Genomic DNA, 14,607 nt, shown 5'->3' on the forward strand with positions numbered 1-14,607 from the left:
ATACATTAAATGCTGTAAAATGAATTTAGTTTGTCACTTAATCCTATACCTAAAGAAGGTTTTGGTTTGGAAACATTTTCAAAATTGATCAATGACATTTATCAACTCAGACTCCAGACACCTTCGCTAGTTCTTGGCATAATGAAAGATGATTATGGAGGTGATGATGGTGGAAGTACTAAAAGCAGTGTGTTGCTTACCTAGGTATGAAAATGGGAATCATTTGCAGGGCTGCATATGAAAAATAAAATTGGAACAGTTGAGCATAGCTGTCTGACAGTGGAAACAGAAGCTGAAAGCTTACGGAGTATAGGTGCTGCTAACATTCAGGTAAACACCCTAGGCTGTTTTCTGGGTTTTGAAAGCTGGTGCAAAACCAATTTCAGCAATGCAGTCAGTATATTGGGTATTCTATTCATTTAATTTTTGAGGCTGCCTTGACAGCACTGAGGTGGCTGACCTTTAATGGCAGCAATTTGTTTTCCTTTGGATTGATTATGGTGGGTCTTTACCATGGGGCTAATCAGTAGCAGGGGGTTACATCTTCATGTGGGTCTAATTAAGAGTTTCTGGGTGGTTAATCTGAAGAATGTCATTCCAGATATTTGATGAGCACTTGAGTGCTGCTCACAGACTAGCAAAGCCAAAAAAAAAAAAAAAATCTGTTGTTGTAATCTGAGCCTTTTTTCTTTTGAAAACAACTCCCTTCAAAACAGGTTTCACCATCTACTTCTGTTACTTTTGGCCTTTTCAGTTTATCTTCACTTAGCTTGGCTCATCTGTTTTTCTGCTTTCTCCTTCGGCTTCTCTGTTCCTTCCCAATATCTGAAGCACAAACTGTATCAGTGCTGTGACAAAGGGTGGGTTGCACTTTCCCCACAGCATTCAGATATTTTCTTCATGGCTCTCCGTGTGAAGTCCACCTTCCCCCTTTCTTTCTTGAGAGCTGTGTACTCATAGGCTTTCAGCTTGCTGTAATAGTCCGAGAATTTGTTGTAGAGAATGGAGATGGGCATGCCATTCAGGATTATCCCAAATGCAATGCAGAGGAAAGCAAACAGGCGGCCAAGGTGAGTTTCTGGACACATGTCTCCATATCCCACTGTAGAGATGCTGACCTACAGGCAAACCAACATTCAGCTTATTAGCTGAGAAGAAACGTACAAACAGTTATGTTCAGGGGTCAGGAACAATTTTAAAGTGTTTGCACTTTGTATCATAAAACTGAAGTACTCTGCTGCCTCCTTTTCTGTACTGCCCATCTAATGCAAAAATCCCTAATTTAAAAAAAATCCCTCTCATGCAGTAAAGACAGACAACAGTGCAGTCTGACACTATTCAGGAGGATTTTTAAAAGCTTTGTACAGCAGAGGGGATTTCCAACCAATTTCTACACCAGCCTGTCCAGAAGGTGGGCTTGCTCAGCTGTGGCGAGTGGGTAGAGACGCTCCCTGACTGCGCAAATCCAGGGATAACTGCAGCCCTGCTCCTTCATTGTGTCGCTTGGAACAGATGCCCTGTGTCTAAATCCAGCGTGCTTACAAAACTCGGTATTGTGGGAGTTATCCTGAGAGTTGTATTTTGAGTATTACCTTTGTCATATATATTTTAAGAACTAATGAAGAAACACATGAAAAGCTTCATCTAATTGTGAAATACATTCTTACTATGTTTGCAATATGGGAAGAAGTGACCCAGGACCTTGAAGTTTCTATACAAAATCCCCTTTAATAGTTACATACCTACAAGGAGCTGTGGAAAAACCAAATCTTTCTCTGTTGCCTGGAAGTTTTGCTCTCGGTATGTGCTCGCAACATACATATTTGTTGTGCTAAATTATTTGATTTTCCTGCTCAGCCCTATGTCAGAGGTTACAAAAGTAAGGCATATGTGTGCCTTCAGTAGGAAATATTCCTGACAGGTTTTAGCTGACAGGTACGCAGGTGGGAAATTTTTGCTGAATTTGCCTTTGAAGAAGGGTTTGGGGGTGGTCTAAAACATTTTGGGTTTTTGTTTTTTGTGGAAGTGATGGTATTTAGTATATCCACGTTGTATGAATCTGTACATTTTGCCACTGTATTTTCTACATAGTTTCACAGACATTTTCCTCCTCAGACATCAGCCTTTTCTCTTTTTAGCCTATGGATATATGAAGCTCTATTTTACATAGATCTGGTGCTATACAAAGTACTGCAATGCTTGCTTTGTAAAATTTTGTTTCAAAAAATCATGGATGTTTGTTTATGGGGATGCTACATATGAATGATGTACTCCCAAACAGCATAAAATAACTCTTAATTTATCTATTTACACTGCACATATCTTGATTGTTTATAATTTTCATATCTAGTAAATATAACTTATTTTTTCTCTGGCAGGTAAAACTTGCAGGTTTCTGCCATCTGGCACTTCCTAGTCAGTGCAAGGGTTCTTTTTCAGCCAATGAATTTTTTTTTTTCCACAATATCTCAACAGACTGTGTGTATCTGTAAAACAGTAGTCTAAAACTTTGGCAGAAATAAACCACAGGCAGTAGGACCAGTAGGACTTTCACCGTAATGCCCTTGTGGCTTTAGCACTAAAATAAGTCTTTGGAAGGTCACGGTATGCAGTCTGCCATCCTCTAACATGCTAAATAAAATGTTATTTCAAATTAAGAAAGCATTAGGGTACATGAGGCAGCACTGGGTAAGCACATTTGTAGGATGCACCTGGTGCTTCCTGTGGAATAAAAAGGATTAGTCACTCGGTTTAATGGAAATTAAGTCACTGGATTTGAATGATAATACAGGATAAATATCTCCAAAAATAAATACTGAGATGAAGACAAGATGTTTCTCTCTACCAGCCAGGACAAAACCATTATCCTGTGATAAGGTTCTGTTCCACTGGCGTAGTCTTCTACATCGCCTGTGACAGTTTGGGGGGATAGTTCTCCTCCTGTGTGTGTGAGACCATGAAAGCTGTTGGCTTTTAATGACATTTGAGTAATCCAAATTTTCACTCTTAAAGAATGAATAGGTTTTAAAAAGATTTTTATGCCTTGGAATTGCAATGTGCATGTTACAGCTCCTCTTTCTGAGGCACTTGGTCAGCTAAATAGTCCTTTTTCACTAGTCAGTCACACAGGTTTCTTAGGAGTATCTAAATTACTATGTTGTCACCATAGTGACATTTGCAGAAATGAATCCTAAAGATTTCACATATATCCTGCATGTTCAGAAAACAAAATACAAGGCTAATGTCCTTATTCTAATAATGTATGAAGCATGAATTTTTTTCATAACCTGTATATATCACTTAAAGATTACCTGTGAAGGTCACATTACAGAACCCTCTCCTTTATTCACTGATTTTTTTCCCTCCTTCCCATGCTCCAACTTAAAGGATATTCAGCACATGTACATATCCAGTGCCTATGCTGATCAACCAGCATGAGAAGATGTTCTGACTCCTTTCCATTTGCATGGGCTTCCTTCCGCAGGGAAGCAACTAGGACATAGCCAGGCCCAGGGGTTAGAAGTGCTCCTGGGGCCCTGCCATAAACCTGGATTATGGAGGCCAGCATCAGCTGCTTCAAAACGAAATGTACGTGATGACAGACTGGAACAAGCCTTAGCGTTATGGACAGCCAAGGTATCGGCCCTTTGCCTTCTCTCGGCACCTGCAGCGTCTAGCTGTCCTCTGGTTTGATCCAGGCTGCTACACATAGGCACATCTTCTGCAGCATAGCAGAACTGTTGTTCTCCAGCTCTGAAATGCTGCAGAGGCAGCAGCATAGGCAGGGATCAACTTCCCTCTCTCTGCAATGCCCTTGATAAAGCCACCCCCCGCCCTGCCAAAACGTTGTTGTAAAAAGGGTAGCTGTGAAACTGCTATGCTTGTGCATGAAGATTATCTGTTAAGCATTTACATACAGTATTGATAAACCCACAAGTGCTTCTTTTATCTTCACAGCTCACCCTTGAAGGATGTAACTATCATTTTGATCTCACAGTAGTTTGAGAAGTATTTGTTAACCTTCTGTAAGTTAATGTCCGTCCTTGGGTACTAATGCAGGCCAAGTCTGGCGTTAAATGACTTCCTGAACCCTTTAGAGATTCTGAGTTCAAGATGCTGGAACAGTGCTGCCAGGGCATGGTCAGAGCCAGGAGACATTTAAGCAAGGTGGAGGACTTTAAACTCTCTCAGCTCTGTGTTCCTGGCTAAATCTCCATGCCCCTGAAAGATGTGAACCCAACAGCTTGGAAAATGCTGCCTCAAAAGCACCCCTCCACGTAACCCAGTATAGTACAGGTCAGTGATAGTTCAGACATCTCGAGGAGATGTGCCCAAATGCTTTAGAGCACTAACCCAGTGGCAGTCTCTAGAAACAAGGTCATTGTGTCTTCATTTCTGGGGCTTGTCAACTGAAACTCAGCCAGTTACATTCACTCCAAGAGCTTGGGATGGGAATAAAATCACACTCTTCTTGGCAGAGGTTGCAAAAAAAGATTCAAGATGACGTTAACCAGTTCTCAGTACTGACTGATGTGGGATCAAACCAGTGACGTAGATGTAGAAGGCAGTTTATCCCATTAACCACTCCTTGCGCTATTCTGCTGCTTTTTCTATTTATTCTTCTGCAAGTATGGCATGGTATAAATAACCACCAATGTTTTCTGTGCGTGCAGACACACACCTTAGATGTGTCACCTAGGGGACAGAATGCAATCTCTTGTGTAAAACTACTGTTGGTCCTAACGTTTTTAACAGCCTGAGCTCTGGGACAGCTTTGGCTTTGCAATTTTGAGTGACCAGACTATAGTTAATAAATGATGTCTTATCATCTTGCAGTTGTAGGATGGGTCACAGTAGATCTGCAAAAGCAAGAAGAATGAAAATCCTGTGTCTACCTGCAACCAGCTAGCCTGATGCAGTCTTCTTTTTGTGTCCCCCCCCCCCCCTTTTTTTTTTTTTCAACACTGACAATGGGATTAAATGGGGAAATGCTTGTCTTTCCTCTCTCTTTCCCCACTTCTTTAAAAGTGCAAGTACTGTCTGCCCTTGGTCGGATGGGGATTTCAACACTGTCTGATTAAGCCTTGATTTAAGCTTACAACAGAGGTGAATGACTGTGTCTGTGTGTGCGTGAGTGCATATGTCCTGTAAGCTCAGAATTCAGAGCTGGTGTCGCTGATCTGAGCCTGCTGTTTTCAAGACTGTCAGGGACTCTAACAAAGAAGGGGAAGGGAAGAGAGGGTCTCTGGCTAGCCAGCAAGGTGAGATGAGTTTACTTACGGCAGCCCACCACCAAGCATGGGGGATACTGGTGAAGTTGGTACTGGAAACATCGTGCTCCACTGTGTAGACCATGGCAGAGAAGGCGAAGATGCCCATGGCAATGAAGAGCAAAAGGCAGCCCACCTGCTGGTAGCACTGGCGCAACGTAAAGCCGAAGGCACGCAGCCCTGTGGAGTGGCGGGCCAGCTTGAGGATGCGGAAGATGCGCATGAGGCGCATGATGCGAAGCACTTGTCCCACCTTGCCTACCCGTCCCACCTTCTCGATATCGTGCTCGTGCTGAGAGCCCCGACCTCGGGGCTGGTCATCATCGGCAAAGCATTCAAGCAGCATCTGCAAGTAGAGGGGCAGGATGGCAATGAGGTCTACTGCATTGAGGGCACTGCTGGCAAAGCGACGCAGGTCTGGGGTAGAGACCAAGCGCAACAGGTACTCCAGTGTGAAGAACGCAATGCACAGGGTCTCAATGTGCTCCAAGACAGGCCGGCTCTCCCCGCTCTTCTGGTCTACCTGCTGCATCTCCTCCACTGTGTTGAGTGCCAGGGCCACCACGGAGATGAGCACAAAGAAGCTGGAGGCCACTGCCATCACCTTCGCAGTGACAGAGGAGAAGGGCTTCTCCATGAGGTTCCAGAGGCGCCAGCGTTGGGGACCATAGTAGCGCATGTGGTGGAAGAGCTGCTCATTCTCCTGAGCCTCTGCCTGGGAGCGCAGCTCACTCTGGACCTTCAGCTGCTCACTCAGCTCATCACGGCGCTCTTCAAAGCAGATGCGGCAACAGCGAGGTGTGTATTTGAGCCGCACACCCCAGTAGCTCAGCTCCTCCAGGAAGCTACGGGGGCACAGCTCATCCCGCACGCGCAGCACGCCCGAGGCGTAGAAGTTGTACACCAGCTGGAAGACAGCAGGGTCCCGGTCAAAAAAATACTCATCTACCTGGGCAGCATAGTCATCACACAGGCCCAGCTGGCAGCGACGGTCAGTGGAGGTAGCCAGGCGGCCCAGGCGAGTCTTGGGATAGATGGCCACTGCCTGGTAGGTGAGGCGGTAGCTTTGGCCGCCGACGTTGATGTTCAGCACGGACGAAGTGGAAGCCGTGGCTGGGGCTCCAGAGGAAAGCGCAGGGGAGCAAGGAAGGGATGATAAGGCCTTGTTTTCCCCCTTGCATGTGTCTCCGCTTGGCCATTTTCCTTGTTCTTTCTCTTCCTCTTCCTCATCTTCATCATCCACATAGTAGTTGTAATTCCCCTCAGGTCCCAGGAGCAGTAGGGGCTGGAAGTTCAATGGAGCAGTAGGAGAAAAGCCGCTCTGCTTGTCTACTTGCATGCCTTTGTTGTCCTTCCCCTTGTCGGGCTGCGGGAGGACATTTGGTGCTTCCCTCTCTCTGCCATTATGTTTTAGGAAAGGAAACTGTCGCCGCATGTTAAACTGCAACATACTCTTTTTTCTTAATCTTCTCCCTTCTTTGCATTCACCTGATCAAGGAATTAACACCAGTCCTTTCCAACACTACAAAGGCTGACAAACCTGTTTTCTTCGGTCTTTGTCTCGGTAGTGTCACGCACAGCAGCCGTTCTGCATTTTTCTCCCTGCCAGCCACCACTACAGTTGTTATGAAAGCTCTGTGTGGGATATAGACACATGAAGACTGCTGTTGGCCATTTTAATCTTGCTGACAGGGAAGATCTGAGTGCTTAGAGAAGGGGATTTAAGGGCTATTATCCTGTTCCAGCCTCATCTCCCTCAGGCTGTGACGTGAATGATTATGGATCCATAAATCTATAAAAAATCAGTAGGGGAAAAAGATGTTAAGTTTTATTGCTAATAAAAACCATAGATTTCCTAATTCAAGGATCTATGGATTAAGAATAATATCAAAATGAAAATGTATGAGGGGCAGAGTGGGGGGGGAGAGAGAGAGAGAGAGAGCAAACATTACAAATTTCTTTTATCTGCATGAGTATAGCATATCATGGTTTTCCTTAATGAAAGTAATTAATGATTGATATGCAGATAATGGATATGCACTCACTACAGTAGGTCTTAAAATGTTTTCCAAAGGTAAGCAAATAAGTCATCCCTTTTTATTCCCAGTTAGAATACCCCCATCTGGTCAAGGGCTGAGGAGAGTCGCAGTCCGTGCCTGAAGCTCTGCCTGGGCTGTGGGACCACGCTCCCCTGGACACAGTGGAAGTGAAGGGCAGGGATGTGAAGGGGTTTTAAGCATGCTACTTCACTTCAAACTCTTCATGAGCTGCTGAGAAACAGAACAAAGCCACTCTTGTTTCTCTTGCAGGGCATGTTTAACAACGTAAAGCCACATTAGGTACCTAACAGGACAGGAGAGATGCTTTCTCTTTGTTTCGGTGGAGGTTTGTTCCTCAGCTCTAGTTGAGCTGGCACAAACATCCCCGTAACGATGAGCATCCTGAAAGCCAGGTTACTTCCCCTTGTTAATGGGAGCACTTCAGCTGAGTTAGAGCTCCTGTAAAGCAGAGGATATACAAAATAAAGGGATGGATGGCTCCTTCGACACGCTCTTAGCCCCTGAGTTACAGCTTCTTAACACCGGCTCATTATTCCACTTGTACCCGGGCTGGTGCAGGAAGGGGCAAGGCACTAGAAAACTGCCAGTTTTGGCAACACCCTCGCTGGTCTGAAAGGCCTTCCACCCGCAGCCACCCAGCTTCCACTCGCAGCTCCCTACCCTTTCACGCAAGCTGCTGGGACAGTGTATCCCAGAGCCCCTGCAGCAGAATTTTTCCTTTGCTCTCCTCAAGCTCCTGTTCTTGTGTCATTAACCTCATGGTCTTGTTCCTGCAAATCCCAATACTGTTGTTCTGGTGGTGTCCCATGTGAAGCAATTGCTGTTGCCATGAGAATCACCCCTTCTTTTTTTCCTTTTCCACACCCCCAGTTGTAACTTTCATATTTACGAGCTTTTGACAAACAGGAAGACATTATAGCTGAGCATTTTGCAGTACTTTTATTCTCAGGCTGCATCCTAAGGGGTGCATCACACAGAATAGTTCAACGTTTCTTCAGGTTGCACTGTTTAAGGCCTGGATTATTGGGAATTCATATTTAGCTGAGCTTGAAAGTGTTTTGCTCCATGAACTCGTCTCCACTGCCCGTTCTCTTTCCTGATGCAAAAAAGGCAAGGTCCCTGTTAATAGGGATTGTCAGTGCCTTATTACAGATACCAATCTGGTTTGCAGTTTGCTTTGAACGTTAAGCCATGCCATGGTGAGTCCTTTGTTAGCTACCTTGATGCAAATTAATGTCCAATTTCAAGGCTATTTCTTTCTCCTAAGCAAACTAATTCAGAGATAAGAAAAAAAAATAGTCTGCAATGCCATCATTTTACTACTGAAAATTCTTGAATGTTTCTTAATCAAGATTCAGGCTAGACTATAACCATATTCCTCTTGCCAGCCTCCACTGTAGCATTTCCTTTTGCTTTTTGTCAGGCACCCTGGTCTCATTTCTGAGAAGTATCCAGTAAGGCTTATTGCTCACTACTCAAGAGATCATTTCTTATACCATACTGCAGTCACAGGAGCTGTTACAGAATGAACTTCATGACTGTCAGATGCCAACACCTCACGCACCTGGACATTACTACTAAACAAAGCAAGGAAGGTCACTAGATTCTCTTCTGCTCAGACTAATTGCTTTGACCTAGATATTCTTGGGAACGTAGCTCTCAGGCACTTGGTACACTCTGCTCAAACTTGCCTCTAACTGCCAAAATAAGTGAAATAAAATAGCCTTATTTATGTTCTTTATTTTGGGGTGAGTCTTGGTTCTGAACTGCTAGACTCTCAGCCTAGCTAGATAAGGAAATGACCAGAAAAACTCTTCCCCCCTCTTTGTTTTTTTTTTCTACTTAGCTACCTTATTCAGTGTGCTGCTTATCTTCATAAGTGTCATTAATAAGAATTGCATACCGTCTTCTTGTATGGGGAAGAGCAGACTTTGGGCTGCTGAAGGAGCTAGTTAGTAAGGTTCCCTGGAAATCTGCTTTTGAAGGTATTGGGGTCCATGAATACTGGTCACTTTTTAAAAGCCTTCTCTTAAAAGCCCAGGAGCAGGCAATTCCAAAATGTCAGAAGTCAAGTAAGTGGGACAGAAGGCCGTCTTGGCTGAATAGGGATCTTCTTCTAGAACTTAGGCAGAAAAGGAAAGTGTATGAACGTTGAAAGCAAGTAGGCAACATGGGAGGATGAGCGCAGGGGAGCAAGGAAGGGATGATAAGATGCTGTTCACCACTGTAGGGAGAAATTTCTTATGGCCAAAGCTCAGTTAGAGTTCAAGCTGGCCAGCACTGCAAAGGACAACGAAAAGGGCTTTTTAAAACATGTTAGCAGCAAAAGGAGGATTGGAGATAACATTGGTCCATTACTTGATAAGGTCAATCACCTCACAAATAGGAATGTAGACAAAGCAGAGAAGTTTAATGCCTTCTTCACCTCTGTCTTCAACACTGATGATGGGCCCTGGGACCCCTGTGTTGGAAGACCATGACTGGGGGAATGATAAACTCTCAGCCGATCCTGAGCTTGTTCAAGACTTGCTGTTCCAGTGGGATGCATATAAATCTATGGGGCCTGATGGGATTCATCCCAGGGTACTGAAAGAACTGGCCAACGTCATCGCGGGACCTCTCTCCATTATTTTTCAATGGTTGTAGGAGTCTGAAGAGGTCCCGGTCAACTGGAAGCTGGCAAACATTGTCCCAGTTTTCAAGACAGGTAAGAAGGAAAACTGTGGTAATTACAGGCCTGTCAGTCTCACTTCAGTGCCTGGTAAAATTATGGAGAAAGTTATTCTAGGAGTTGCTGAAAAACACCTGAGACAACACAGTCATTAGTCAGAGCCACCATGGGTTCATCAGGGGAAACTCCTGCTTAACCAACTCAATTCCCTTTTATGACAAGGTTACCCATCCAATTGACCAAGGGAAGACAGTAGATGTGAGGGTTTCTTTATTTTAGCAAAGCTTTTGATACTCTCTCTCACAGCATCTTTCTGGGCAAAATGTCCAGCACACAGCTAGACAAGTCCATAATATGTTGGGTGAGCAATTCACTGATGGGTTGGGCTCAAAGTGGTTTGGTAAATGAAGGTACATCAGGCTGGTGGCTACTCACCAATGAGGTTCCCCAGGGCTCGATTTTAGGGCCAGTGCTCTTTAATGTTTTTCTAAATGGTCTGGATGCAGGAATCAAATGTACATTAAGTATGTTTGCTGATGATACTAAACTAGGAGGAGCTATGTACTCCCTCGAGGGTAGACAGACCTTATAGAGAAATCTGGACAGACTAGAGAGCTGGGCAATGACCATGAAAATTTATTTATGAAATTTAACAGGAGCAAGTGCAGGATTCTCCACCTCAGATGAGGTAATCCTGGTTATATGTACAAACTGGAGGACAGCAGGCTGGAGAGCAGCCTCATGGAGAGATCTGGCAGTTTGGGTTGATGGCAAGTTGAATTATGAGTCAACAGTGTGCCCTGGCAGCCAAAAGGTCCAATGGTGTCCTGGGTTGCATCAAGCACAACACAACTGGCCAGTCGAGGGAGGTGATTTTCCCACTCTACTCTGCACTGGTGTGGCCCCATCTCAAGTACTGTGTGCAGTTTTGGGTGCCTCAATATGAGAAGGACATCAAACTAATAGAGTGTGTCCAGGGCAGGGTGAAAGATGGTGAAAGGCCTCAAGGGCAAGACTTACAAGGAGTGGCTGAGGTCACTTGGTTTGCTCAGCTTGGAGAAGAGAAGGCTGAGGGGTGACCTCATCACAGTCTATGACTTCCTCAGGGTGGGCACTAGAGGGGGAGGTGCTGATCTCCTCTCTCTGGAGACCAGTAATAGGACATGAGGAAACAGACAAAAGTGTGTCAGGGAAAGTTCAGATTGGGCATTAGGAGAAGGTTCTTCACTGAGAGGGTGGTCAGCCACTGGAACAGGCTCCCCAGAGATAAGGTCATGGCACCAAGCCTGTCAGAGTTTATGGAGCATCTGATATTAGTCAGATGCTCTTAGTCATGTGGTTTAGTTTTAGGTAGACCTGTGAGGAGCAGGGAGTTGGACTCGATGATGCTTATAGGTCCCTTGCAACGTGAGATATTCTATGATTCTATGGGTAGAAAAAACCTGAAAACCTGGCAGTCAGCAAGAGTGTAGAATACTGTCCAAACAACCAGACAGTGATCTGGATGATGGCTTCCTGAGAACAATAGTTTCACAAGAGAATGCTACCATTAAGAAGCAAGAGGGTCATGAGAAGATGCGTCTTTGCAAGTCTTCATCTTAAGGAGTGCTGACTTTTCCCAGAATAGGGGACTGTATAACTGCAGTGCTTTTTTACTGAGCAAATCAGCTTCAGAGTTGAGTACGCTTGCTTTGGCTTGGTTAAAAAAATGAGAACTTTTTAATTAACATTATCTTAAAGAATTTATAGGGCTCTAAAAGGCCTTGGTGGGTTGATTCCTACCTCACTAGAGGAGCTATTCACAGATTAGTAGTTTTTTAAGGTCAGGAAAGACCTGCAAGATCATCTATTCTGACCTACTTGAACAATGACCCTAGAACTTCACTCATTAATTCTGCCATTGTGCTAAAAATTGTGGCTCAAATTACTTCAACATCTTGGGGACTTGAAATAACATGCTCAGCTATCCATAGGGAATTGCACTGAAAAATTACATGGAGGTTTGTTTCCAAGGGTCCAGCCACCCTCTTTCATTAACCTCCAGTGACCTCTTAAGCTATGTTGACAATGTGGAAAACACTGCTAATGGTGACTATTAATAATGTAATAGTTATTATGTCCTGTTTATCATATTAAGGCACTCAAAAGTATAATAGGGCTGAAGGTAGACTGACTCACTGCAGTGTCTGCTAAAACTGTGAGGGGTGACTCAGGGAGTAGGAGAATTAGGATTCTGTTCTGTCTGCCTCTCCACACACCAGTTCTTTATAAAGAATGACTGTCAAAAAAAAAAAACCAAAAAACCAACCAAACAAAAAAAACCCAACCCTGAGCTAGAGCTTTGCCAAAATACCAGGTCTGCTCAGAGCTGAAGCAACCTTCACTCTACCCTTCGTCTCCACCTAGCTCAGTTAGTTAGACTCAAATTCAAGCAGCAGTTTGAATTCGTGTTCTTAATTTCAGGCATCTTTGCACCCTACCACCCTGGCAGACTTTCTCAACGCTCAGAGTGCCATGCTGCTGCTGACCAAATGCTTGTTGTTTTCTCTATTTCTGGGGGTTTTTTCCACTTACCAGCCCTGCTGCTGCATCCACCCGCAGGGTGCTTAGGAAGGGCAGACTGAGTGGGAAGAGAGGATGATTGAGAGGTGGACTAACCAGCATCACCCAGCAGCTCACGTCTCTTCCCGCTCATGCGTTATGGTGGAGCTCGTGTGCCTGTGCAATGCCCTGCCTCCGTGCGTCAGGCTTGCCTGCACCTACACGTAAAGAGAACACAGAGAGAGAGCCAGCTCCAGACGTAGGCAAGAGGCAGAGGGACAGACTGCAAAACCTGACTGGGGTTAAGATGGCAGCTTGGTACCTGAGCAGTTAGGCTGTGTCAACCAGGGAAACCGCAGTATATCCAAGGGGTATACCTGATGGCTGCAGCACCTTACCCGAGCCCAGGGACCTAGGACAAGCTATGTCAGCTACCGTCGCTGACTGTGTGTCAATATTGGCGTCCTTGTAGATATCTCCATCCAGTCCATGCTGCCTCTTCCCTCCCCCAGTGAACTTCTGCTGACTGTTGTAAACCGCAGCTTTTTAAACAGATAAACAAACAGTGTTTACTGTAGCTGGTCCCGAGATGCTTTTGCAGGGAATATCCCTGTCATGATGTCACCTAAAAGCACACTCAGGCAGAATTACCCACAAGGAACACAGCAGGAGGTAGTCACCCAAAGTCCAGAGCAACTTACCCCAGCTCTTAAACCTGCATCATGTGAGGTGCATTGGTATTTGTGTATGTAAAAGCTCTTATTAGGCGCTAGTTATACCAAGGTATGATTCTGGCTACAAAGCTGAAAACTCTCTGAAATCTGCCCTAAACTGCACGTTTGAAATTACCAGAACACTACAAAGAGTATTGTTATACAGATGCTGTTGAAGAATATCAGAATAAAACAGTTCTTTTGATAAATATGAAAGGATTGTAGGAGGAGCCCAAACCTCTGAGCAGCAACAATAAAAGATATTGTAATGGATTGGTGCCTGCTCTGCTAAATATTGAGCTCAACTGTGTGTTGTTTTAGGGGTATGGTTTGGCTAAGATCTTGCAATGAACTGCTAGAGGGAAAGCCAGCAAATGATTCACTATTTTGAAGAAGCCACTCTGCAATAAGACGTGAAGTGATGCATAGGAGACATGTGAAGGATCAAACAGAGAAAGTAAGCCCCAGTTTTTCCTGTGTTTTGACTCTATGTGCAATCCAAGGAGTTTAGCCCATGCAGTCCCTGAGAGGTGAAAAGAGACCAAGATCCAAGATTCTGGATTGTTTTGTCTTAATTTGGATCTGCTTCAGGCAGTTGCTATACAGCAGCCACTACATGAAAGAAGAAAGAGAAGGGTCTTCAGAAGCAGACACGCACACGCAAGCTACCTATTCCCTGGAATTCCAGCAAGAGGCAGGCCATACTTTGCATAGGCATGGGCAGCAGTGAGGGAGTAGCACTAGTAATCTATGCAGGTAATCAGTAACTTCACACACTTATACAGACACTGACACAATGAGGAGAGAGCTACTATAGTGAACCAAAGGCTGCCAGTGACAGGACATATGGGCATAAAGTGCCCTTATTCTTAGGAAAAGAAAGGACGAACTGCCTCTCTACATACCCAACCTGTGCAAGACCTATCTAGTTCCAGTGGACGAGACAGAGCTGATACAGAAAACAGAGTAGCATAAACATTAGATAGGATGAAACCATATTGCAGAGAGGCTCCCCGAATAGTCTTGGGTGTACTTCTTGTAATTTGAATGCACGTGAGCCTGAGGGTGCAGACATGGTCAAAGTTACCAAGGTATAGCAGATCAATAGGCACCCACTGAGCCATGGACACTGTTTGTACACAAGCTCTGAACCCACAGCAAATGCGAAACAGTGCAGCTTTCACTTACCCCTCTTGCACTGCAAGCTTAAATTCAATGCCTTGTGCTATATGCTATGGGTATGGACAAAGAGAACACAGCTCTCCTTAACATGGAATAACTCGTTAAACTGGGGGATTCTACCCATGAGCCTGAGTCTTAACATCAACAGCAGTTCCTGTGATGTTCAGCAG

General features: G+C 44.6%; 1 protein-coding gene across 1 annotated transcript; it reads right to left on the reverse strand.

The window, feature by feature from the left end:
• Positions 1-842: 842 nt before the first annotated feature.
• Positions 843-6,720, reverse strand: KCNV2 (potassium channel, subfamily V, member 2). Its single transcript, XM_010287835.1, has 2 exons — positions 5,281-6,720; positions 843-1,118 (listed from the first exon to the last, which is right to left on the reverse strand). The coding sequence occupies exons 1-2, from the start codon at positions 6,718-6,720 to the stop codon at positions 843-845; spliced, it is 1,716 nt and encodes a 571-aa protein (XP_010286137.1).
• Positions 6,721-14,607: the final 7,887 nt, after the last annotated feature.

This window comes from Phaethon lepturus, unplaced genomic scaffold (assembly GCF_000687285.1).
Source record: "Phaethon lepturus isolate BGI_N335 unplaced genomic scaffold, ASM68728v1 scaffold10550, whole genome shotgun sequence".
Classification (NCBI taxonomy): domain Eukaryota; kingdom Metazoa; phylum Chordata; class Aves; order Phaethontiformes; family Phaethontidae; genus Phaethon; species Phaethon lepturus.